The following is a 24,358-nucleotide window of genomic DNA, read 5'->3' as shown; positions in this document are numbered from 1 at the left end:
TGTTTGCTGGAGCAAGCAAGGTGCCGTTGCCATTGCCACCAGCACTGGTCCTGCCAAGAGACCCGAGGAACTGCTCTGGGTGCTACGATCACTGCTGGGCTAGTTTGTGTGAAGGAGAGGCTTGGTTGCGGTGCAGGTTTCTGAGCTAGAACCCGTGTCTTTTGAAATACTGGGCTCGCCTAATCACGCTGTTGACATAGTAGTTGTCCCTGTTGCATGGGTCTTCCTCGTAGACCTGGATGTTGCCCATTTTTGCACGGTAGGTGCAGATTCCCCCTGGGAAGAGTTAAGAAGGAGTCATTACAGTCTTCTAAGTAAGAAATAGAGATTTAAATGTAAAAATTCCTAGCCAAAAAGGCCATGCATGTCACCAAACCTACACAAGTGCTTGGGAAATGGCCAATTCTGCATTATTGTTGAAAAGTGACTGATTTTGGAAAATCCTTATTTCTATAGCGAAGGAACCCGTGACCCTCTCCAAGTGCAGGTGGGAATGGCATACGGGTCCCAGAAAAAGGTGTAATCTAAAAAGGCAGCGGCGGAGCAAGGATGGGAGATTATGAAATATCATAGGGTGAACGAACTGGCATGCAAATAACACGGACTACAAGCAAACCTGGATCCCAAGCTTCCTTGTCACAACTTAACAGCCTGCCACAATAAGCCTGTTGTGTTGCAGTGCCTCAGTTTCTGCCTTTCCCAGCGGCTTTTGTTTGGTTGGTTTCTATCTGATCTATCCACCTGCCAGCCAGTTCACTTGTAAGATGAACAGATAAGAGGATAACTTGAGACCTGTTCACATTCACTGAGCACAAAACCTCTTCCAGGGAATTTAAGGAGGTCTTGGATCTGGCCATTCACCAGCAGTGGCCCAGCCACTCAGTGTAGTGTCCCTCCATGGGCATTTGTCACTGAAGTCAAGGAGCAACCTGCTGAGGCTGTGCCTAGCACCTTCGCCCAGCCCTGCATGGGGCGCCTCCATGCCACTGCAGCAGCTCCCAGTCTGGGCTGGTTTCCTGCTGCTTCCTACGCAGCAAAGCTGCCAAGGAGCTTGGTATCCCACCACAGACTTTCTTCTGCAGGCAGAAACACGGTGGCCCTGTAGACAGTGCTTTGGGTTGAGAGTCTGCATCTATATTCAGATGTCTTGGTCTGCTCTTTCAGGGTTGCTTCTTTTAAACTAGAACACTCTGGGGCTTGTTTTGGTAAGAGAGGCCGTAAAATGTGCCAGATTGATGCGCTTTTTCCCTTAAAAGCGACACCAACAAATGCACAGCACTCCCATCACTCAGCGTATCCCTTTCTAGTACATAGCCCATCACGTACCTCTCAGCTGCTGGTCCCAGGTCCAGGTAGGATGCCTTGCCCGTACTTCATTAATTGCAAGAACCAGGATAGTTGAGCACTGATTTATGTGTTCTTCACTATCCCACAATCCAAAAGGGTGGTATTGCTGCCCGTCAAGCTAGAAAAGTCAACCAAGAAAATAGGTTTCCCTCTGAACATAACAACCACTGTAGCTTTCCCCCTTCTTCAGAGTCCCAGTCTGTGATTCACTGTTGTGACCTTATTCAGGACAGCCGTCATGCAGGACCTTTGATGTGGAGGGAACACACTGAAGTTCTGTCTCAAACACAGAACAGTCATTTGCTAAGGCAAGGCCCTGGGATATACACCACATTAGCATTCTGTTACTCGTAGTTATCATCCTGACGTACCTGCATCAAGCCGTACTTCTGCCGTTCCTGGTCCCAGCCGTTGTTCAGGAGCAGGCCAACACGGCTCTCCTGCGAGATGAGGGCAGCGATGAGCGCTGGGTCCAAGCACAGGTTTCTGGCTACTCTTTTAATTGGGACCTCGTACCTCCTCAGGCGGATGACGTCTGCCTCAGCAGACCTCCGTATTGTGGCAAGTCCTGTGGCACAGGAAAAGGCAGCCTTACACACCCTCCATCCGGAACCCTCGCTTTCCCCTTGAGCACGTGTATCAGAGGAGTAACTCAAGTTTTGAAGAAAACGCAGCTGCACTGAGTTGGGCAGTGGCACTTGAAGAGCCAGCACAGCCCTATCGGCTCTGGCTGTGGCCGGGGAGCCGCTGTGCCAGCACCCAAGGATGACGAGGGGAAGAGGGCAGCTTCTCAGGAGGTGGGACTGTGCATTTGTGGTTCTCTTCTGCTGCCACACCGCTGGAAATGTGGCTCTGGAGTCAGGAAAGTGAAATTTCAAGTTGCATTTGAAAAAATCCAGAGATGCTTTACTACTGACCAGCCAAACTGCAGTAACAGCTATGTGGTTAGTTTGTGTATAGAAAGGCAGGGTTTTTTTAAAGTAGTTTTGGAACAGAAACAAGCAAATAGGTTCAGATCCATGCTTGGGCACAAGCGGTCTGGTGTCTGTCCTGGAGGTGCCTGCATCTGAGGTACGTGGCTAAGTCCCTGGATGTCTCAGCAGTAAGAACTCAATGTAGTCAGCTGTGTGGTTACAAGGGACAGTAACACAGGGCAAGAAAGAGGCAAATAGGAAGGAATTACTGAAAACAGGTCACCCAGAGGTAGGGTGGTTACACACCTGGGACCTTCCCCCTGCGCATTGTGTCTCTGGCAGGTCACCGCTGGCCAGCTCAGCTGACACGCCAGCACTCAGGACCTGGCTCTGTGCATCCTCCCTTTTGAGCAGACGGGCCCTGGGGTTTTGTGAAGATGCTGATACTAAAGTCCTGGCTGATGAAGAAGCTGTTCTAACTGAAAAGGAGTTGTGCAATTTCCCTTTGCTTAGAGGCTGAGGATCTTGACTATGCAACCTGAAGTTTGTCCTCTCACTTCCCACCAGGGCTGGAGGCTTCACAGTACCTGCCAGGTGGCTTTTGCTTTCTCTGCCAGCAGGTTTTGCTTTCTCCCTTTTGGCTAATTGAATAGCTATTCTGCATTTAATTAGGCAATAGCAGACAGAAGGCAAAGCATCACTCTGTCAGGTACAAACAGGTTGACAAATCAAGCAATGAATGGTACCTACCACAGTCTGAGGCTCTTACGGCTGTACAGGAGACTGGAGGCGCTTGAAGAGCACTTATGTCACCATAGCAACTGTAGCTCACGGATGGAGCTGGAAAATTAAATGGAGGTGTTTGAACACGTAAGATCTCAGAGCAATGCTGTACAGCGTGCTGCAAGTGCATACAAGTCAAGCGTGAGGGATTCATCCAGACCTGTAATCCACAGCACCTTGTGTGTGGTTGGCATTGCTCTCCATCAGTAATGTTATCAAAGAAAGCTAGAGAACAGGAATTTGTTCTTTTTTAGTTGAAAAGGTTGAAGTGAATGAATCTAACAACAATTCAGGTGAATAGGCATCTGCCCTGTTAGGTCTAAAGGCTGGTGTGGGGAAGAGGGGAACCACAGCCTCTGCATTTATTTCAGAAGGCTCTTCCCATTCAACGCCTCCCAACGTCCAGGACCCCTTGGGCGATGGCTGGCAGTACCTGAGCACCCTGCCTGGGAGCTTTTCCTGTCTCCCTCTGTAATTTAGCGAGGAATTCATTCAGGAGAGTGCTTGCCTCAGCCTGGACAAATTACCCTGCTTCCTCAGTAACTGAGGAACGAGTAGCCTCTGTCAAACAGCTTCCCACATCTGTGAGACCATTTCTGAATAGGCAGAGGCATCAGATAAGGTTAGCTGGGAAAATCAAGAGGAGGTATGTCTGTGACTCCCTTTTGGTGTCAGACCCATAATCCAGATGTGCTGGTTTGAAGGATATGCATTGGTGGCAAGCAGCTGAGGACAACACCACACAGAGAGGGGACCTCAGGCTTGACTGCACCCCTCTCTGCAGTCCCTCTGCAAACAGCTCCTGGGGCACTCTCAACAGCAACCCAAACCCAAACCCTGGCTCACCAGCAAGGGCCATAAGGCACAGCAAGAGCAGTGTGGGGATCATGGTGACAGCTCTCCTCAGCTGCCTCAGGAGACCTGGAAACACAGCAGTTTGCAAAACATGAATAAATCAGTGCTGATTTTCAACAGCCCTCTAGCAAGGTTTGCACGCCCAAAGCTCCCACCCCAAGACACCAGACATGGGATGGCGTTAGCTGAAGAAGGGTAGGGGACCAGAGGCACCCTCTCCACAGCACAGTCCCCCGCCTCACCTCCTGCATGGGATGCAGCTGCCAGTTTCAGAGAGTTGTGATGGGAGGAGAAGCAAGTGATGGGAGCCCCATCTGCTTCTTGTTTCCCCCTTGTCTGGAGGATACAGGCTTCTCCTGCGGCAGAATGTCTCTTCCATCTCTGTGTCACTACACCACCATGTCAAGAGGGAAGGGCCAAGCCTGGGGAGCTCAGGAGCAGGGAGGTCCCCATCGGCAGCCTGGGCCAGCAGGGAATTTTTTAGCCCCTGTCCCTTTGGATTGCTTGCTCACGTAGTGCCTTGCTCACAGGGGCCCCTCCTGAACACCCATAGCATGTCTTTACAATGAGAAGATACAGCACTTTTGCTTTAATTATATAGATGTTTGAAGTTGAATGTGCTACAGAGTGCACACATCCCTTGTCTCTCTGTTCAAAAAGCAATGGGATTTTTTCTTGGCTTTTGGAAAAACATGTTTTCAAAAATCAACAATATGCCCCTTAATTCTCTGCTAAGAGCATGCAAGGCAACTCCAAGATTTATCTGGAGAAATAATACCGTTGTGTTAATCTCTGTATGCAATAGTGGCAGATAAACACTTTAGTAATAAATGCATCTGTTGTGCAAATTAATAAAATTCCGAAATGTCATCAGATGATAGCTATCAACTGCAAAAAACATTGACCATACTTGCCTTGCTGGTGAATGCATTTAAACTGAGCAATTTTTACAGCTTACAAATGTTTTTTTCCCCACGAGGGTTTCAAACACAAAACATGCCACGAGTCTTGTAGGCAATCGTCACACAATGCTGTTAACACTTGAAAATGCCTTATTGATTTTAATAATGTATGACCTTTTTCCTAGCCTGCATTTCTACTGCAAACCAGACTGCATGGATGCAGAAATGTAAATAGTCCACTGATGTCATTGGAAAGATTCCCTCATCCTGAGTGAGCTTATCCAGGCCAGCAAACACCCATGGCCAGAGCTGGGTACATGCAGCAGGTCTGAGCTCTAACACTAACACCAAGTATTTGCAAGCCTGGATCAATATAGCTTGACCTATGAATTCCATGGCAAATCCATACAGGGCCCTATCGAAAGCTACAGGCTGTAGCTGTTTCCACATGCAGGAAATATTGCCAGCTTATCGAGTTTCAAGTTTTCAGCCTTTTTTTTTTTCCCCTCCCATCACAAAAATCATTGCAGGCCTTGGGTAGAAACAGTATAGCAGTCACCGTATTGACAAAAGGCTATATCAAATCAAACCCAAAGCTCCTGGCTCTAAATAAATATTCTAGGAGTGAATTGAGACTCACCTGTCTTCTGTCAGTCTTCCTGTGAGGCAGGTCACTTGATGACTTTTATATATATGTGAATGAAAAGGTACCCACCCTATGGCCTTTGGAACGTTAATTCCTACCTAGTGTGATGACATTTGTTTTAAAGTACAATAAGTAATATATATTAAGAGCTTAGAACTCTTATGATTCCTTTCATCCAAAGATTTGCACAAGCGGTGCTTAGTAAGACTCAGGACAACTCTGTGAAAGGCAATAAATTCTGTTTTTCCTCCATCAATAAGCACATTGATGCACAACGGCTGACTCGCGGAAAGCATTGCAGTGAATCAGTGGCAGGGGCCAGGCAAATATCAGATCCCTGTCCAGTGCTCTCCTTGCTTTACATCGGAGATCGGTTTGGACACATTTTGGGGAGGATTTTTTGTCTTGTTTCCTCAATGATTTCAGCCTGGCAAGCTTTTAATTAAGTATCATACTTCTATATGAATTCTAAAAAGACCAAAAGAAAATGATGCTTAAAGAAAAGCACCTCACTGCTTCGTTGCTTACAGCAAGCCTAATGCAGGAGGGTGGCTTGAATAGTTTGATAGCAGCAGCAGGGTTTGAATTTCAGATTTGGGGAGGCAGGTTGCTGCAGCTGAAATGAGGAAGAAGGTGAACTGGTGTCTCAGAAGCTGAAGCCAGTGGGAGCACGCAGAGAATTTCTTAAAGACTTGCACCTTGTGGCTGAGCCACTTTTCATGCATCTAAAACATCTGAGTCACTTGGAGATGGAAAGACAGTCTGGGATGCCAGTGGCCTTCAATTCAGTCCCTTTCCCCACTTTCTTCTCTTCCCGAGACTCTGTCCAATGTGCATGGAGGCTAGAAAAGCAAGATGTTTTTCCAATAGCTTTCTCTTCATTATTTAATACATCCACAAATCCATCTATTCCCATTGCTCTCCATTGGGCTTGAGATGTGGAGGGTAGGAAACACTGTTTCAGCCAGATACTAATTACTGGGTTCAAAACCAAGCAATGGTTATTAGTCTGTAAAGCACAGGAAATCATCAAGTGGGCCTTGTCACTGTAAAAATCAATAAACGCCAATAATCATGGACTTAGATGCTGAGATAGTATGTAGGAGGGATTCTTCACTGGAGAACCTAGCCTTGTTGTTACAGGAGGGTTGGGACATGAGTTAAGGTGAGTCTTAAGTATAAACCACCTTTATTTGGGTGAAACACAGAAATAATAGACATCTTCCCAAAGATGACAAGGCTAGTAATTCATTCTTCATGTACAAACCTGATATCTTATTGTGGTATCTCAGACTAGACTATCACTTAATTCTTTTACTGGAGTTTCACATTTTAAATAGTAAAAGGTAATGTTTGACGTAATTTAAGGTAGAGAATCTATGTGGTATCTTTGGAAATAACAGGTAGGACATAGGGACAGTGTGGTTTTAATCCTTTCAATAGGCTATAGTGACTGAAGAAATGCTGGAGGGGAGGAAAGCCGGGGGAAATGAGCTGGGAAAAGCTCCGAGTGCACAGCTTGGCAACAGACCTAGTAGATACACTCATTCGCCTTCTACAGAACAAGACAATCTGTATTAGAGAGATATGTGTTTGCTCAAATAGATCAAAAGCATTTAGTCTTAACATGCAGTCACCTTTTATGAAAAGAGTATCACGTTAGTGATAATAAACTAGTGTTCTCTGTCACTGAACTGAGGACTTGGGACCTTCTTTTGCAAAGTAGCCTCTGACCCGAGGTAAGATTTCTTTCCTAATGCACTGGCCGCTTGCTGACGGTCCTTGAGATAAAGTTTTGAGTTTAAATACCATTTGTCAGTGCTATGTATTTTCTCTCTCGTTTATTGTGCATGTAATCACAGATTTTCTACATTTCACAGTACTGTCACATGAATTCTTAATGCCTGCTCTTCATTGCATTGCTTTTTGTTTACTCATGGAATGGTGGATGTTATGTTTTAAGTACAATTATTTTTATCTGTCCTACTGTATGGTCTTAGGTCCCTGAGACAGATTCCTTGTATTCACACAATTTTCAGTTTAAGGCCAAATAAAAGGATATTTTTTCAGCAGCATCATGAACGGGACTTTTTCTTAGTGAAAACCTCTTCATCCTCAAAAAATTTGCCGACTGCCTTTTAGAGTGAATGCCAAAAGCAGGCAGACTCTACAGAAACAAGGTCGTGCTCATGTACATGGAACGGGGCAAGGCTCTAAGCCAGTGCACTTGTCCAAGACACCACCACATAAGAGGACCTGCAGGATGGTAGAAAACGTGGTCTGCTGCTCAAAGGTCTTTGTGGGCTTGTAAACCCAGAGCACCAAATTCAGGTGAAATGCCTAATAAGCAGGCTGCATCTGTCACTAGTACTGCTTAATTTTTCTTTTTTTATGCTAGATTTAATTCTGAAGAAGAGTTAGATAAAGTCTACCTCTGACAGCCCATAACCCAACAGAAGGGACATACACAGCTGTGATACGATGCTACTTTTGATAGGCTGGAGAGGGGATGAGTTAGAAGGTATCTTTGTCTATATGACTAAAGCAGCTCTTTCTAAATGGCTGGACTTCATAATGATGTATACAGGAATGCACTGGACTGACGTCCCCGAAAAACGTTACCTTCTCCTGTACACTGACATACCTTTTGTCATATTTTTCTTTATTATTCTTGGTATTTTGTTTGAAAACATAGGTTTTTAGATTCATATGATATTGTGCGACTCTCATTTAGAAGGACAGCAAGTTGCTAGCCTTCATGCTAATAGGGAAGATATATGAAACCCATGGATATATGTTGTTATTTTTAAATTAATATTGAAGAAAAACGATATGTTATAACTTAAAAAAACCCAACAACCCTATAATTTTAAACTCCTTTTGCTGTTGTGCAATTTTTACACATAAGGGATGCCAGTACATATATATTTTCCTTGTGCTGGATTTTGGTCAGCACAGCACGTGGCTGGGAGAGATGGGGTGGAAAGTTGAGGAAAGAAGAGGCGTTCAATTATCAAATGGTGTCTGCATCTTCTTAAACTTATGAAGCAGGAAAGCTTCCTGGTATTCATAGCGGCATCCTGGCAATAAGCTGCAGTCAGTGACCACAGACACAGTTTCCCCTTTTGCTGACGCTGTTAGTTACATGAGCTAAAGGGAGTACAAAGTGGACAAAAAAATGCTGCCTGACAGAATAGCATTTCCCACTTGTTTTACATAAGCTAGAAAGGAGCACACATGAGATCTAAAGCACACCAAGGTTCAATATCACCAGTTCTTTCCTGATATTTACTTCATTTTTTTTTTCCTTATGTCAAGTGATCTACCAGGGTGAGGTTTGTTGGGTTTTTTTTAATTCCACTTAATGGAGATGTGATCACAATGGAGCATCATTTTGGAAAGCATTATGGATTGCACATGTTATTTTCCTTCCGGTTGCAGGTTATAGCATCACATATCACTGGGTGGTGAGAATACTATCTAAAAGTACCTGGAACAATACCCATAATAATTACTGTCTCTGTTGTGAGCTTCACAAGAACTCTGGTTTCATAACATTGGCAGGCAGATGCATTTCTCAGGTTGTTCCTTTTGTCTGGGAGGTAATTATAGGTAACACCAGGTACTCACACACTTTATAATTGCTTCATAGGGAAGCTGCTCACAGCAGCTGACGCATGTTGGATGCACTAACTGGCCAGGTAAAGATGCATCTGCAGCATCAGCTCGAACAAACCCTCTAGAGCTGTCTTTCCCAACTTTTTAAGGGATACAGCCAGTTTAACGATTACATTTCCATAGATTTTATTTTCTACATCTAGTATACATGTAAGAAATGATTGCAAATGTCTTCAATCTTGTAAGACAGAAGACTCTCAGTTTTCACTGTGTTCAGAAGTGAACAGGTGCTGAGGGCCCCAATCTCTTCATCTTGCCTTTCTGAAGAATGCGGGTGGGCATTGAAGTGAATCCTGCTCTGCACAGAGCACCCTTCCAGCCATCGTGTAAACCAGCTAAGACCAGATGTGTTTATGAGGGAAGAAAGAAGTATTTTCCTCTGTTCTTTAAAATGAGACTTTCAATTTTACTGTAGGAAAGGTGTTATAGCAAAGAGCTCACTGGACTGGATCTTACAAGACCTCAGCTCACATCTGACCTTAAGGATAGATCTATCACCTAAAGCATGTCATTTGAAGTTCATGCCAGGAGAGGGTCCTGCACGTGGGTCAGGGCAATCCCAAGCACAAACACAGGCTGGGCAGAGAACGGATCGAGGCCAGCCCTGAGAAGAAGGACTTTGGGGTGTTGGTTGATGAGAAGCTCAGCATGGCCCAGCAATGTACGTCTGCAGCCCAGAAAGCCAAATGCACCCTGAGCTGCGTCAAAAGCCGCTCGGCCAGCAGGTCGAGGGGTTTGATTCTGCTCCTCTGCTCTGCTCGCATGAGACCTGATCTGCAGTGCTGCATCCAGCTCTGGGCCCCCCAGTACAAGAAACACATGGACCTGTTGGAGTGGGTCCAGAGGAGGGCCACAAAGATGATCAAACAGTTGGAGCACCTCTCCTACAGAGCAAGGCTCAGAGTTGGGGTTGCTCAGCCTGGAGAAGAGAAGGCTTCAGGGAGACCTTATAGCAGCCTTCCAGTACCCAAAGGGGGCCTACAGGAAAGCTGGAGAGGGACTTTTTATGAAGGCACGTAGTGATAGGACAAGGGGGAATGGCTTTAAACTGAAAGAGGGAAGATTTAGATTAGCTACGAGGAAGAAAATTTTCACTGTGAGGATGGTGAGACACTGGCACAGGTTTCCCAGAGAAGCTGTGGATGCCCTGTCCCTGGCAGTGTTCAAGGCCAGGCTGGATGGGGCTCTGGGCAACCTGGTCTAGTGGAAGGTGCCCCTGCCCATGGCAGGGCAGTTGGAACTGGATGATCTTTAAGGTCCTTTCCAACCCCAACCGTTCTATGATTCTATGATAACAATTAAAGAGCATTTCTGTGTGCTTGGAATTCATGATACGTAGCATTGAGGACTGTCAACGTTTTAGAAACCAAACAGGAAACAATTTCAGACTTTTTTCTAGGGCAGCTCACTAATGAAAGAAATAATTAGCAAGGAGGAAGAAGATCAGGAAAGGAATGAATGTGGCTTTGTATATTACAATCATCTAACTTTCATACAATGTCATCTTGGGAAAAAGCCAATGGTTACTGCAAACTGCATCGTTGGTGAAGCAGGTAAGTTAATTTTAAAACCTTTTTTATAAGAGTCACATGTTGAAATCATACCACCAGGCAGATGATGTCTGAACAGGTTGTGTTCAAAAAGGTGAAGTATGTTAACACAGATTGAACACTGAGCTGACACAGCTGCATGTCTCTTGGATCAGTGGTGGTTTATTTTAGGCAGCTCAAGCCAGGGCTGTGATAGCTAACACAAAAAACCATAGCCCTAGAATACACACCTCATGGGATCTCTAAAAGCAAGTTTTCTTAACTACTCTCCACCAACAAGCATTAAATATCTCGCAGTGTGTGCATGCACTTGAAATTAATCCATCACATTTGAACAAGGTTTTTTTGGGCGATGCTCTGGTCTCCTGTGTACTACTTCAGCCAGATTGACGCATCAGCTTAAACTGAAGAAGGTATGGGCATACATTCCCTTGCTCTGCAGGGGGACAGATAACAAGGAACATCTGGGAGATGGAATGTCTTGGATCACCACAATCATATTAGATAGGCTTAACACTGAAGGCTCGACTCCAAAGCACAATCCCAGAACAAAAGATCAGAGTAGACCTTCAGAGCAGTGATTTGCTCAAATGTGGTGGAACCCATCTACCTATTTATCCTTTAAAGGGGGCTCAGGGGCAACATCCCCCTCAGAAATGTTCTAAAATACTCTACTGTAACATCAAGCATCCTCCACTTCTGATTCCTAAAAGCTTTCCTTACACTCTGGAGCGTAACCCTCACTCTCAAATCATCGTATCCTGCTGTTCTAGAGACAGACAGATCAACCCACTATCGACAGATCTTTCCATTAAAAAGATGGAATACACAGCTACTGAGTGTGCAGTGAGTGCAGAAATCATATTATTTCTGCATCAGATTGTGCTTGGTTTTTTGTATGTGAGACAAAATGACTGCATCCCACACACTGGGTTGAGGACACCGGCTTTACTCTTACATGGAAGACAAAGGGCTTGTTTTAGAAACTGTACTGTTGTTCAAAGCCCAAATTTTCTATAGAAATTTCTGTAGCAAAGTATTCCTTTTAGAACTTCTAGACAGGAAATAGCACTATGTGGATTACTTGGAACCAAGGACCGAAGGCATCCATTCATCTTTCAAGTCAGCCTCCCTCAATGACCCCTAATTACACTTGTAGACAATCCAACCTATTAATGGGATCAGAGAGCAGCTGCTCAGTTGTTGCCCTCTCCAGGGTTTGTTTCTTATCCCACCTTTTTCAGGCACCAGACTTCTTCACACTTCCAAAATCCAAAAGCTCAACTCAGCACTTAACTTCCAGGTAGATTTCTTGAGCAGACTGTCAGAAGCATAACATGGGATCAATCAGCGATCAGAGTGCCCAGTCAAGTCCACATAATCTAGCATTAAAAGCTGAACACGTATCTTATTTGGTTATTATTGTCTGCATGCATTTCTTTAATGATTACTTCATGCAAGCATCAAGCAGACTTAAGCATTAATCATTACTAAAGTTACATGCTGACTTCCTGCATAAGCCCCATAACTTCAAAAGCTATATATGAACATTTCTCATCTCTTTATTGTGTAATACCCTTTCATGGCTAATGCATGCCAGACCAAGTACCATTTTTTTGTGATTAGTCTAGGCTCGGGAACCTTATTAAGTCATGTCCTTATATATACGGTCTGTCTGCTGTAAGCAATTAATCGCATGCAACCTGCATCCTTTCTAGATATTGCACATCATCATAATCTTCTCATCTATCAGCCATACTGCCACTCATTCGCTGTTGACAACGTTAAGCTCTGTGCTTTTCAAGCCTGCACACCTGACACGTTTGAGCTGGTGATCTCTGTATCGTTTACACTTCTAGCTTGCTGACGCAGGTCTTATTACCGTGGACACTTCATTATTTAATCTGCACTGCAAAAGCACTGAGCTCTCTTGCAGAAGAGTAATTTGCTTCTCACTACTCAAATTAGAAGAATTTTCCAGTTCTTAAGAGAATTTTTAACTTTCATCCAAAATAAAATTCTTGGATTTGGATTGTTCATCTCAAAGTAATATGCATATCAGGAATGGAGACCAAGAGGACCGTTTGAAGATGCTTTTAATCTATATTCAAGACAGGAAATGCAGAAAGCAGACATGAAAGCAGAGACTTGAAGCAGACTCATCTATGAGGCTGCTGCTTCACAATAAATTTAAACTTATAGCACAAAGTGTCTCAACTTCCCCTTTCACCCAAACCACACATTCCTTTAAACTCCTTGGATCAGCACTGGAGCACGTGTGGCCATATTACAAGCCAAACGAAGGAAGAGGTCCAACTGAAGATTAACCTAGAAAAAAATCAGCATCTTACACGAAACCACAGACTCTGACCAGGATTTGCATTGAGTTTGTAATGGGACTATTCACACACGGAACTGAATAACCTCGAACAACGCACCATGCTGGAATCCTGACAAGCCCACATGTGTTTCCACACAGGACGCCAACTACCTTAGACATGATTTTCTACTTCCACAGCCTATTCAACATAACTAGTACTCAGAGATTAAGTCTTGCTAAGCCATTCTTAAAAATATAGCTGGAACATTGGTTTCCTAAATCAAATTTCATGCAACTGTATGAAAAAAACCCACAAAAACAACAAACATTTTCTAGCGCATTTAGAGAGTTTGTGTATTAAAAAGGAGATCAACTCAAAGCAAGCTTACTTTATGCTTCTAGTAGATCAACAGGCAGCTATCTTAAGCTGATTGCCCTCTCAAAGTGATGTTGTAATGCTAGACTGAACTGTATGTAGTTTGCTAGAAATCCAGAAACAGCACATGCAACTTTCTGATGGACTTTATTAAAAGAAAAATTGATTAACCCACAGCACCTAGACCCCGTTATTCAAAAGGATGCAAACGTCAATGTTAGAATTAAAATAATTTTATTTCAATGTACATGAACAGAAATAAAATATAATTTTTTAAACTTACTTACAGAGATATATTGCTGGGCTGGCCCAAGGCAGCTAGACTGACTAGACCCACTTCACTGCTTTCTGGACCAACTGGATTCAAAGTACTACCTCAAAAGGGTCCTTCAGCACAAAGCAAACTATTTTTTTGTTTTTGAAAACTAGAAGAAGACTCATCAACTCTTCACCTAGCCAGAAATTTTAGCGTGTTCCAAGGAAGATCCCCCTTGAAAATTCTGTCCATTACTGAAGAACAGTACACAGTATGTAGCACTATATCTAAACTTAACAGATCAAGGTTTCTCCCAAATACTCTATTCTATTCTACTCTCTTGTACAAAGCATCTGCTATAAAATCCACACATTCAAACCCACAGAATTACACAAACCCATGACCAAGGCTGTTTGCAATATCCTTGTTGCTATGTGTATTACCCGCTGTATCAGCTTTAACATGCAGTGTACATATGTGGTAAAAGGGCATTTCTCTTGACCATCTTATTTTAGAATTCGCGGAAATTACAATTGTTTTTACAACTTATAGTGCAATGTAGTTAAGTTATTCAATGTCATAATATGGCACCATAAGATAAGCAATAATTTTTTAAAATGCACAATTCCTCTACTAATAATTTTGTGGTGCTTAACTGATACTATAAGTAGTAATAAATTTAAAAAGACAACTGGAAGAGGAGGTGATAGCAAAAACCTTTTAAAAAACTGTTTATCACCTCCTTTACTAAAGAAAATTAGAAAAAAAAGCAGATCTGTCAGATTCAAGGAAAACCAACAGGAAGTAGCTCTTCACACAACACAGTTAAACTGTGGACTCCTTGCCATAAGATTTGGATGCTAGGATACTATGAGGATTTAAAGAGATTATTCTTCCACAATTTCAACCAGCAAATGCTCTCAGATACAGAGTTCCCCAATCCACAGACTGCTTAAAGTATAAGCCGGGAAAGCATTGCTATCTGCTCACTCTGTTATAACTCTTCCTTGCGCACCTGCTTTTGGCCACTGAGACTGGATGCTGGGCCAGAGAGACCTTTGGTCTGACTTGGTACAGTTGCTTTAACAGTTACTTCAAAACACTTCACAAACTTATACTCAAGACAAAGTTCATCATATGCCATGTTATTTAGTTAGAAGGACTCAGATCTTTAAATTACAAATGACTTCCAAAAGAGGAAAAAGAAAACTTAAGCTTTTTTCTGCTATGACTCAGTTGTATAAAACTGTATAGAAAAATGCGCATTATGTGCGGATGTAATGAAAAGCAGTAAGCTTTATAAAAAACATTCTTAGAAATGTACCAAGCATAAACAAAAGATGATTTACAAATACATTTAGCTGTTCTTCTAGTCATCATCAGAATCTGAATCATATTTCTTTCCTCTGATGGTCTTCTTATCCAACTTCATAAAGCTTGTTCCAAATTTCTTTTGACTTTGAAAAGGTGGGTCCATCAAGTTTCCACTAGAGGAAAAGAGTAAGACATGTTGATTAAAGCCATACTCGTGCAGACAACAAGCAGCATCTCTAACTACCTATCTCTCCAGAAAAACATTGTAAAAGAACACAACCCTTGCTCCCTAAAGCCACTCTAAGTAGCATTGCGGTGTTGCCTAGCACAGCATATCCTGGACAACTGTAGTTAAGATAGGAGTACAAGTGTAAACAGCATCTGTGAGTGGAGCTCTAGAGAAACACTGTCTGAGAGGGCTTTTGCTGCAAACTAACCACGCTAAAGACAACCATCTGTCAGATTCAACAGTAACCAGTGAATTACAGAGATTTTTCCAAACCAACAAGGAGTCAGAAATACAAAAGAAGCTAAAATTTTGTAACAGGGACTTTGGAATAGAAACAGATGCATCAAAACTGGGTTTTGTACTTCCAGAAGTCACCTTATACTTCTCTGCAAAGGCCAGGCAGTGCAGCTTCCCCATCAGGCGCTGCACTCTCGAGGGACTCACGCCTCTATGTGCATGTCTGACCCTGCAGGGGGTTTCTCAGCACCCATGTAGGTCCATGGGTTGTTGAGAACAGCAGGTGTTCACACAAAGCTGGAGCAACCATACCTCCCACAGCAGGGGTGCGCAAGGAGAGGAATCCCCTCCCCTTGCTCAGAAAAGGGTGTGTGTGCTTTCACTCATGTGACCTGTGAAGGTGGTTTGCCTCAGTGAACAAGCAATTAGAAACTTCTGAAATTAGCTATAGAAGGGTGTTTAGAAATCTGTAGGTATTAACACTTTATAAATAACATTTTGCCAATATTGATCCTAAATGTACAGTTCAGTGACTGCCAGTTAATTACACGTCAGGAATAAGTCAACACACCACTTCAATACTGATTTTGGTCAAACAATGTGACCTGAACAATTCCTTCCCTAAATACGGTACATCCTTTCATCATCTTCTATCCTGCAGGCTGAAGGAAAAGAACTGTTTCAAGGCTCTGAGGATGACTATCTCCTTTTCAGGAACTCCAGAGAGCAGGACATTACATTCAGGGCAGTGTGGAAATGCAAAGCTTGTACATAAATGGATGTATCCTGGAATGGATCTCCTGGGCTGTGCAGATATGGTGGCTCCTTCTGCAAAGCCAGGGTACCAAACTTAGGATCTGGCAAGATGAACGAAGAATGAAAGAACTCCTGCACTCCACAAGAAGCTGGGAGGGGAACACACAGTACTAGTAAAGTAAGAAGTAAAATTACGCTGTAGGCCAACGTACTAACACTTAGCAAATTCAATGCAGCTTGGTACAACTCCACTGAAAGATTTTTCCCATGAAAGGCTGTTGCTGTCTAGAATTTATATCCAAACTGTCTTTGACTCCTCTGCGTATTTGCTTCTCACTGAAATGGGAAGTGGGTATTACCACTTGTTTTAAATTATAAATTTTAATTTCAGATGTTTCAACAGCTTCTTTGCCTTTAAGATACAACGATACTTCTTGCCAAAATTTGGAAATTAAGAGATTGAAATAAATTCAGATAATGAAGTTTAAAATAAAAAAAACCACCAAACCCCAAAGACATTCAAAACAAAGAGCAAAATTAGCCTAAAAAGATAAAGGTGATGTTTTAGCCATGCTAGAAAGCGCAGCAGAAAGTTCTGGTAAATGATTTTCTTGTAAAGTTAGGCTATTGTGATGAGAGTTACCTTCTACTGCCTTCTGTCCTGTAGTCTTAAATGTGGGATTTATGGTGCTACACAAATAGTTTATTTGCACTTCTGCAACTTATTTTCACTTTTTGTACTGTTCACTGAAAAAAAATCCATAGTGATGTATGTAATATGGACTCAGCAAGTCATCCTTAAACTGCAACTGAGTTTTCTCTGAAGTGGATTAAAAATGCTCAAACTTTACTGCATTGCAACTGTGACATCTAAGCACCTACAGCTTCTATAGTTGATTTAGAAAGGATTACATTAGATGCACAGAGAGGCCATATCAAAGCAGCGTAGCTACTCTATACGCCTCACAACAAGAACTGTTTATTTTTATTACTGTACAAAAAGGACAACACAACGCTCACCGTAATGTCTCAATACTTTGACAAAGAGATACTCTTCCTTCCTTTGCCAAAGTACACAGATTAAATAACTGTATTAAACCCTCACGTGCCTTAAGCATACACTGATAAGCCAAAGTCAAACTTTTACAGATTCTCCTAAGCGTGTTCTCCTTGTACTGTATCTGAAAATAAAACAATCACAAAACAATTAATTACCTGTAATTAATTACATCTGCACAGCCTAATCTCCATTCTAAGGTCTCTGTAGTGAAATCATCAGTATTACCGAGATCAGTAAAGCCCACAACATAGTCTTGTGTTTTTCCGTCTTTTACTAGTGCTAGAGTGGGAATTACTTTGATGCGCAGTCTCTCACACAAGAAAGGAGATTTTTCAGCATTTAATTTCAAGAATTTTGTCTCAATGTGCTTTTTTGCCAATACAGTTAAATGTTTGTCCATTATTTGGCACCTGTAGGAAAAACCCAAAACATACAGTGTTAGAATCAGTAAGATGAAGAATACATATTTTAGAGAAAGTTTAAAAGGAACAGTAAAGAGCTAGTTCTATCATGTTAACTCCTCAGATATGACCTTTGTAATTAAGAATTTTGTTTCAAGAGAAACTGTGTCTCAAAGGTAGCTGGATCTAATGGCTAATAGAATAACAGCCTGAAGCACCTTACTGTACAATCATACCGTCAATTTCTCTAATTACTCCCACATACACCTGAAAGCCTCTCTCATTTCTTGAGGCATTTATTGATGAAACTTCCCTCTGGCTTCTGTTGTTCCTGCTCTAGCTTCACTGCCTGTCAGCTAGGAAAATTTCTGTATAACGATCTTCGCATCTACAGAAAAGTACTCTCAACATGTTACAGCGTTTGTTTTTTTCAGTCACTACCTCCATAACTGAGATTCAGTAACTCACTGTACAGGAAAAAAACCCAGAAGTTGTTTGCACAGACTGCTTCAGCAGTACTACAGGCAAAAAAACTTCACTCTTCTGTTGCAATGGAATAGAGTGAACATACAATTATTGTTTCTCAGCTGAGGGACAGTAACATGAACTGCTCAAAATACTTGTCAGCTGGCAAAGATTTGTGGACTTGTCACTTGCAATCTCAACTTTCTGGATTGTCGTCTTTAAGAGGTTTGGCTTAGCTGCATGAACTCTGTGATGTGACCATCCTTTAACTCAAGGAGAGCCGAGCAGATCAAAAAGCTGGAGTGGGCAAGGATGAAAGCAACTCGATACTGTGCTTGGTAAACCCGACACACTAGCTTCAAGCTGGTTGTCAGCATGACACATTTTGCCAACAACTTCCTCTAAAGTTCTTTTTCCTATCTGAGTCTACAGACTCTGTTGGTTCAACAAACAAGAACTAAACCACCCAAACCTGTTCTGAGCTACTTTATTTGTAGCGACAATCTTTCAGATTCTTTAAGGAAAAGCTAGCTAAATACAACCACTTCAGATATTTCTGAAACTTAAACATTTAACTTAGAAAATGTAAGATCAGATACCTCACTGCATAATCCAGCATTGACCTCTTCCAATTCCTCACATTGAGGCTGTCTCCATTTATATTCCATAAACTAGGGAAGATAACATCTTGGGGGAAAAACACCCCAATCAACCAAAACCAGGATAACCGCCTCTTCAACAAACTACTCTACTTTGCAATTGTATTTTAACATAAGATAATGAGATAGACCCACTGGGGAACAGCCGATAACCCACAACTTCTGAAATTCTTCCAGGGTAGTGGGAGATCTTATTTTAGGCTTCTGTTCTGACTCAGGACATATTCTCAGATCTAGATGTCTCATACCCTAAAAAAGTCACATAATCACGAAGGCACAGATATAAAGGGAAAGCAGCTGCAATCGGTATCCACAGATCCTTTCAAAGCAAAAGGTTAAACTGTAAAGATGCCTAGACAAGTTTTTGTTTATATTTTAATTTTTGTTTGCCAGAACCATCCAGAATATCTCTGTATGAAAGTGCTAAAGTGATCTTTTTGAAATGCTGATCCTGCATGGTCACTACATTCACAGACCTGGCTCCCTCAACCTAAATCAATAACAAAAGATAGCACTCTCAAATATTGGCAAAAAAGTTACACATTTATATTCTAATCAACTATGTAACAGAGTGTTAATTGCTGTCAAATCATGCTCAGATTAACTAGAATGGAAAAAAATATTTTAAAAAATCAAATGCCTTGAGAAGGGAGCGAGATTTGGAAAATGAAGGAATTTGAATAGTTCTAAAAATGCCTACTTGTGGGATTTGAAAGAACAAAGGAACATGTCTGGTTTTGTAGGCATCTATAAACAAAAGGTTTCTTAAGCACAGCTTATTTACCATACCTGAACGTTGTATCTCTATAGAAATGGCAAATCACGTTTTTACTTTCTTTGACTTCTTGGAAAAAGTCTCTCTCACTTGGGATTTCTCTGTATTCTCCATGTCCTTTTGAAAGCCACTCCTAGCGGAAAACATAAAAGGAAATAATTAGTATGGAGTTTGTTAGTCCTGCAAGCTCTAGAGCTTTTAAGAAAAATTAAGGAGGGAGCCTGTAGTGGAAACCCATTTCACATTAACAGAAGGAGGAACAAATTACTTCTTCCCCTTTAGTTCAGTTTTCAAAATACACAAATCCCACTAGGCTAGACAATACTTTTGGGTTGCCTCTTTCTCAACAACAGACAGGTGGTTGAGCAGTAAGGCTACCTTATTTGGAAATACAAAACTTGTACAGAGCTGCATAAATTTCTGCAGTGCACCCTCTCAGTAAGACTAGACTAGTTCAAAGAGAACACCAACAACAGAAAATTCTCAGCATTTGAAAACTGCTAATTGACAGCTTGGGCTCTCTAAAAGGTTTTTGTACAATCAAAGAACTCTTGTCTAAAACTGATATAAGTCATTACATGTGTTAAAAAGTAGATTTCTTCTACTTTTTCCCTCTATGAAAAAAATGGGGAGAAAAAACCCTATTAACTCACCTGTAAGAGATGATATTTATCTATCAAACATACACTGAAGGTATCATAATATGAGCCAGGCTTCCAGAAAACAGATGCATACCATCAGTCATAAAGTGCACAGAGAAACTGAATTTCACAAGCTAAAATTTACTCGCAACTTCAAAACCTGCCTGATTAAATGTGCAAATACAGTTTAGAAACAGCTAATTGTCTAGATTTTCAACAAATGCACTTAAATAAAACCCCAGCTTCTACAATACTAACAGTTAATTGTAGTGTATTAAAACAGTACAGACTAAGCTAAATGATTATAACTAGTGCAATATGACAGAATTCGACAAAAAACTAGTTTCTGGTGGGGTGGGGCCAGAAATTAGATAAATCCCTGTTCTTGATCTTCCAGTTTTGTCTTAGCAGAGTGGGGGTGGGGGGAAAGAAAGAAAAAGATTTTCAAGCAAACCAAAATACTCTGTAAGCTACATTAGGATAGGACAAAAACTTCCTGAATATTGTACAGATCAAAAATGCACAGAAGTATAAGCACATGAAGGAGTCATTATGATGCAAATCAAGAACTGACTTATCCTTCACAGTGGGTATGCATTAATTCCCCTCTGCCCAATCCTGTTCCAGGATAGTGTGGCAGCATACTCCTTTTACTAAGTAGCATCCTACTTCAAATTTGCATTTGAAAAACACGTAAGATTGACTTGAGATCAACAGACATGAACAAGTTTTCACATAAGAACTACCACATGTTCACGTCCAAGAACATCCAAGTAGTATGACTTCTGAAAAAGGAAAACACTAGAATCAAATATAAACTGAACTTCTGAAGACAAGCAAATAGTGTGCCACTTTCTCTACTTCTGTGTTTAGAGAATCAAAGTTGCTAACCGTGCCATGACATTTCACCACATTCCTGTCTCAAAGCATGACATTAGCTTTTATGGGTTCCACCATAGACAGAGCATCTCCTTTTGACTCAGTTGTCTGCCCCCCAACCCAGTCTATTTCTTTGTTTACATTTGCTTAGACGGAGCAAGCTAAGAAACCTGTGGCTTCCATACTCATAATTCAGGTCTCACACCATATGTTACCAAAATTTTGGTGAGAACTACATTCAGAGTGACTTTTTGGGGAGCATAAAGACCACAATTTAGCATGAGGTATCAGGGACCAAAGCAGCACTTCTTTCCTGCAAGAAGAAATGAGCAGTTGCACAAAGACAACATCTCATTGGGTTTGGAGTGGGACAAAGGATTCCACCCCAGGAACAAGGAGAGACCCTGTATCGTTCTTCTACAAAATAGCTTAAGAGAACAGCATGCATCACTTACATGCCATAAATAACAATCTCCAGAATTCAGAAGCTTAAGGAGCCTAAAGGCTTACGATTATGTTGTCTACAAGGCTTATACTTCCAGATAGCAATGTTCAGTGAATATGGACATGTTCAAATCTTTGTATGAGACTCTTTATCCTATTCTTATTGTAAACAATCACAGAGGTCCTTCTCTCCTCCTGTTAAAAAACACAAAGCATGCACACATGGACAGACACTTGCTTCCCTGGATAATTTAAAATTACTAAGTACAGAAAGGTGAGGAAGAAGAAAAAAAACCACAAACCAACAAACCACCCCATAACACTTAGTTCACATAGACAATTTCCCTAGGGTCTCCAAAAAGTCTATTACACTGTACACATCAGGAGTTTATACTACTACAGGAATTACTTGTTTCTGCTGCTGAGCCTTTTTTAGTGCCTCAAGCCTCCTTTGTTTAAGGCGTTCCAACTCATCTTCATCCATCTGGTCTAGCTTCTGCATTTCAGCATCCAGATGTTCTTCCACAACCTTGGTAGTCTGAAGTATTTCATTCTCCAGAACTTTTTGAAGTATTTCAACAGAGGTATCGGCAGCCATCTTTAACTAGAAAGTGAGCTCTTCAGAGCTGTGGAAATAGCGAGACATAGAATTAACATTTATACAAACAATTAAAAGCCTGACCTCTTTTACTTGCAGTTCACACTGGACAGAAACAAAATGCTATGCTATTTAAAGAGAACAGTAGATAGGTCTTTTCTGTATTGCAGCCCCCCTTGGAGAATACTTTCACAATGAACACGGATGGCAACAAAGATACCAGTCAAGTCCTATTCTCTTAACTCCAAAGGTAGGTGTTGAAAGTGCACAGAAACTTGAAATGACTTGTAAAGTCATTTTAAACTTGAAATGACTTGTAATGGGATATTAAAGTGTGCATTCAAAAATGAAGTAAAATTCACCAGTTCCAAAGGAATACTCATCCTGAGCCAGATCCGCATACCTTTAATAAATATTATGCAACTAGAAGATGCAATGGAAAGCTCCAAGCTGCTGGGAAGAGGTACAAGATGTCTCAGAACAAGTCTAAGCAATACCCAGTATGTAAGCTTCTGCCAGCAGTTTAAATTCAATTACTTTAAGTACTTGACAGATATTACTACATTTAAATCTGAATTAACACTCTTCTCAGGTAAAAGAAAGACAAGGCACTCAAGAGCAAATGCTTTAGGCCAATACACTGCTTAAGTTAGTACCAGAAAACTGCTATTGCAAACACTGCCCTATGGCGGCCAGCGAAATTATTTAAAAAACCCCAACAAACCACTACTTAATTGCTGTGTAAAAAAACAAACCTAAAATAATTTTATGTAAAATTCTCCCTGCCCAAACACTTTGAAAGGCACAAAATACTGTGATTGGGGTGCAGGAAGAGCTGGAGCAACATAATTGATTGTTCTCCCCAATAAACTTACATTACAAAAAACTAGCACTGTAACGAGTGAGTTTTGAAACAGGGACAGTGCGCGATATCACCCTAATCAGATTCTCAGCCTGCACGCTACTGATCTAATGTGCTGTACGTGGGGTTCAGGGTATGCCTGGCTGTATTTCAAAGCAGCCACACTGCCAGTGCCATTGGCTTTGTAAACACCTTGCATACAGAGGCAAGAAAGCATTTTAAGTAGCAATGGGCAAAGTACCAAGACCAAGGCAGCACTCCAAGTGTAATGTGACATCAGCAGTGCAAAGCCCGCTGCCACACACCCCTCGTGTCACAGCCACGCTCGCTGACCTGCAGCACCTTGCCCTGCGTCCCGCTACCCGAAGCTGCTGACTACAAAGTCACCGTTTTCTACCCCCCCTTCCCCCTACTTCCAGAGGGCGTGAGAACCTCGCAGATCAAGGGCCACTCGGTCTTCAGGGGACAGAGGGACCCCTGCCCAGCCGAGGCAAAGGGAGGGCTGTCCTCCAAGCAAGCAGGAAAACGGGAAATCAACCCCAGCCAGTCCCCGCCACAGCCGGAGACCCCCAGAGGACTCCCGGCTCCCCACGCCACCGAAGCCCGGGTGCCAACAACCGCCTCCTACGTAGCGGGGCACCTGCGCCCCAGGCTCGCTCCCGGGGGACTCGGCCCCGCTGACGAGGCCGCGGTACGGTCCCGCTCCGCCCGGGAGGGTCCCAGAGGGCCTGCCCGCCGGCTGCGGGGCGGAGGCGGCACACCGCGCAGGCGCCGTTGTGGGGCCGCTAACAGACAACGGCCACCAGCCCGCCCGCTCCCCCAGCCAGCTCCAGGCGAGCTCTGCAGGAACGGTCTCACCTCGTACCGGCCGCGCCGCGCCCCACCGGCACTCACCCCGCCGCTGCCGCGCCACCGCCCGCCCCGCCCGCCTGGCAAGCCGGCCGCGCCCCACCAACGTCTCGCGAGAGCCGCGGCGGGGCGGAGCCGGCTGCCGCGTGCGCGCGCAGGGCTCCGCGGCGCGTTCATTGGCCGGGGTCGGTGGGCGCGTCCCCGCGGCGGCCAGCGCGCATGCGCGGCGCCGGGTGGTTGCCGCACGGGCGGGCAGGGGGGTGGGCGCGTGGGGGTCCTCTCCCCTTCCGCGCTGCAGCCCCGCCCCTTAGGGATTGCTGCTGCTCGGGCGCGCTGCCCGCCTCCGTCCTGCCCCGCTGCAGCCGCGCTCCTCCCGCCGTGCGCGGCCCTTGCTTCACCTTTCCCCGACCCGCCGGCCGGGCGCGGCCGGGCTGCGGCGCAGCTCCGCTTCGGGCCGCGGGCCTCCCGCCGCCGCGCTGCTCCGGGCGGGGCCTGGCAGCCAGGGGGCGTGTCCCGCCCCGCCCCTTCCCTCACCTCAGCGTGCGGGCGCGGGGGCTGCCGG

General features: G+C 43.3%; 2 protein-coding genes and 1 long non-coding RNA gene across 9 annotated transcripts in view; 1 reads left to right on the top strand and 2 right to left on the bottom strand.

Annotated features, from left to right (window-relative positions):
• Positions 1-14,343, top strand: part of LOC308059664 — a 253,715-nt gene extending 239,372 nt beyond the window's left edge. Inside the window, exon 2 of the long non-coding RNA XR_013926361.1 lies at positions 10,355-14,343. This is a non-coding gene — a long non-coding RNA (uncharacterized lncRNA). The remainder of the gene's footprint in view (positions 1-10,354) is intronic.
• LOC308059654 (lysozyme g-like) lies at positions 142-11,967 on the bottom strand. Of its 4 annotated transcripts, none has more exons than XM_080377350.1 (6): positions 11,911-11,967; positions 3,891-3,965; positions 3,012-3,101; positions 1,719-1,915; positions 1,327-1,465; positions 142-276 (listed from the first exon to the last, which is right to left on the bottom strand). In XM_080377350.1, the coding sequence occupies exons 2-6, from the start codon at positions 3,931-3,933 to the stop codon at positions 146-148; spliced, it is 600 nt and encodes a 199-aa protein (XP_080233476.1). In that variant the 5' UTR covers positions 3,934-3,965; positions 11,911-11,967; the 3' UTR covers positions 142-145. The 4 variants fall into 4 exon arrangements, with proteins under 4 accessions (XP_080233476.1, XP_080233475.1, XP_080233474.1 ...); XM_080377349.1 differs by lacking the exon at positions 11,911-11,967 and adding an exon at positions 5,442-10,361; XM_080377348.1 differs by lacking the exon at positions 11,911-11,967 and having other exon boundaries at positions 3,891-10,361.
• Positions 13,500-24,297, bottom strand: TXNDC9 (thioredoxin domain containing 9). 4 transcript variants are annotated; one of them, XM_080377346.1, is made up of 5 exons: positions 24,195-24,297; positions 21,897-22,113; positions 19,538-19,656; positions 17,379-17,633; positions 13,500-15,114 (listed from the first exon to the last, which is right to left on the bottom strand). In XM_080377346.1, exons 2-5 carry the CDS (start codon positions 22,083-22,085, stop codon positions 14,997-14,999), a joined length of 681 nt encoding a protein of 226 aa, XP_080233472.1. In that variant the 5' UTR covers positions 22,086-22,113; positions 24,195-24,297; the 3' UTR covers positions 13,500-14,996. The 4 variants fall into 4 exon arrangements, with proteins under 4 accessions (XP_080233472.1, XP_080233471.1, XP_080233469.1 ...); XM_080377345.1 differs by lacking the exon at positions 24,195-24,297 and adding an exon at positions 23,842-23,998; XM_080377343.1 differs by lacking the exon at positions 24,195-24,297 and adding an exon at positions 23,806-23,855.
• Positions 24,298-24,358: the final 61 nt, after the last annotated feature.

The sequence above is a fragment of the Falco punctatus genome, assembly GCF_963210335.1.
Source record: "Falco punctatus genome assembly, chromosome: 2".
Taxonomy (NCBI): Eukaryota; Metazoa; Chordata; class Aves; order Falconiformes; family Falconidae; genus Falco; species Falco punctatus.
Note: the sequence above shows the minus strand (reverse complement) of the source record. Positions and strands in the feature narration are given on the sequence as shown.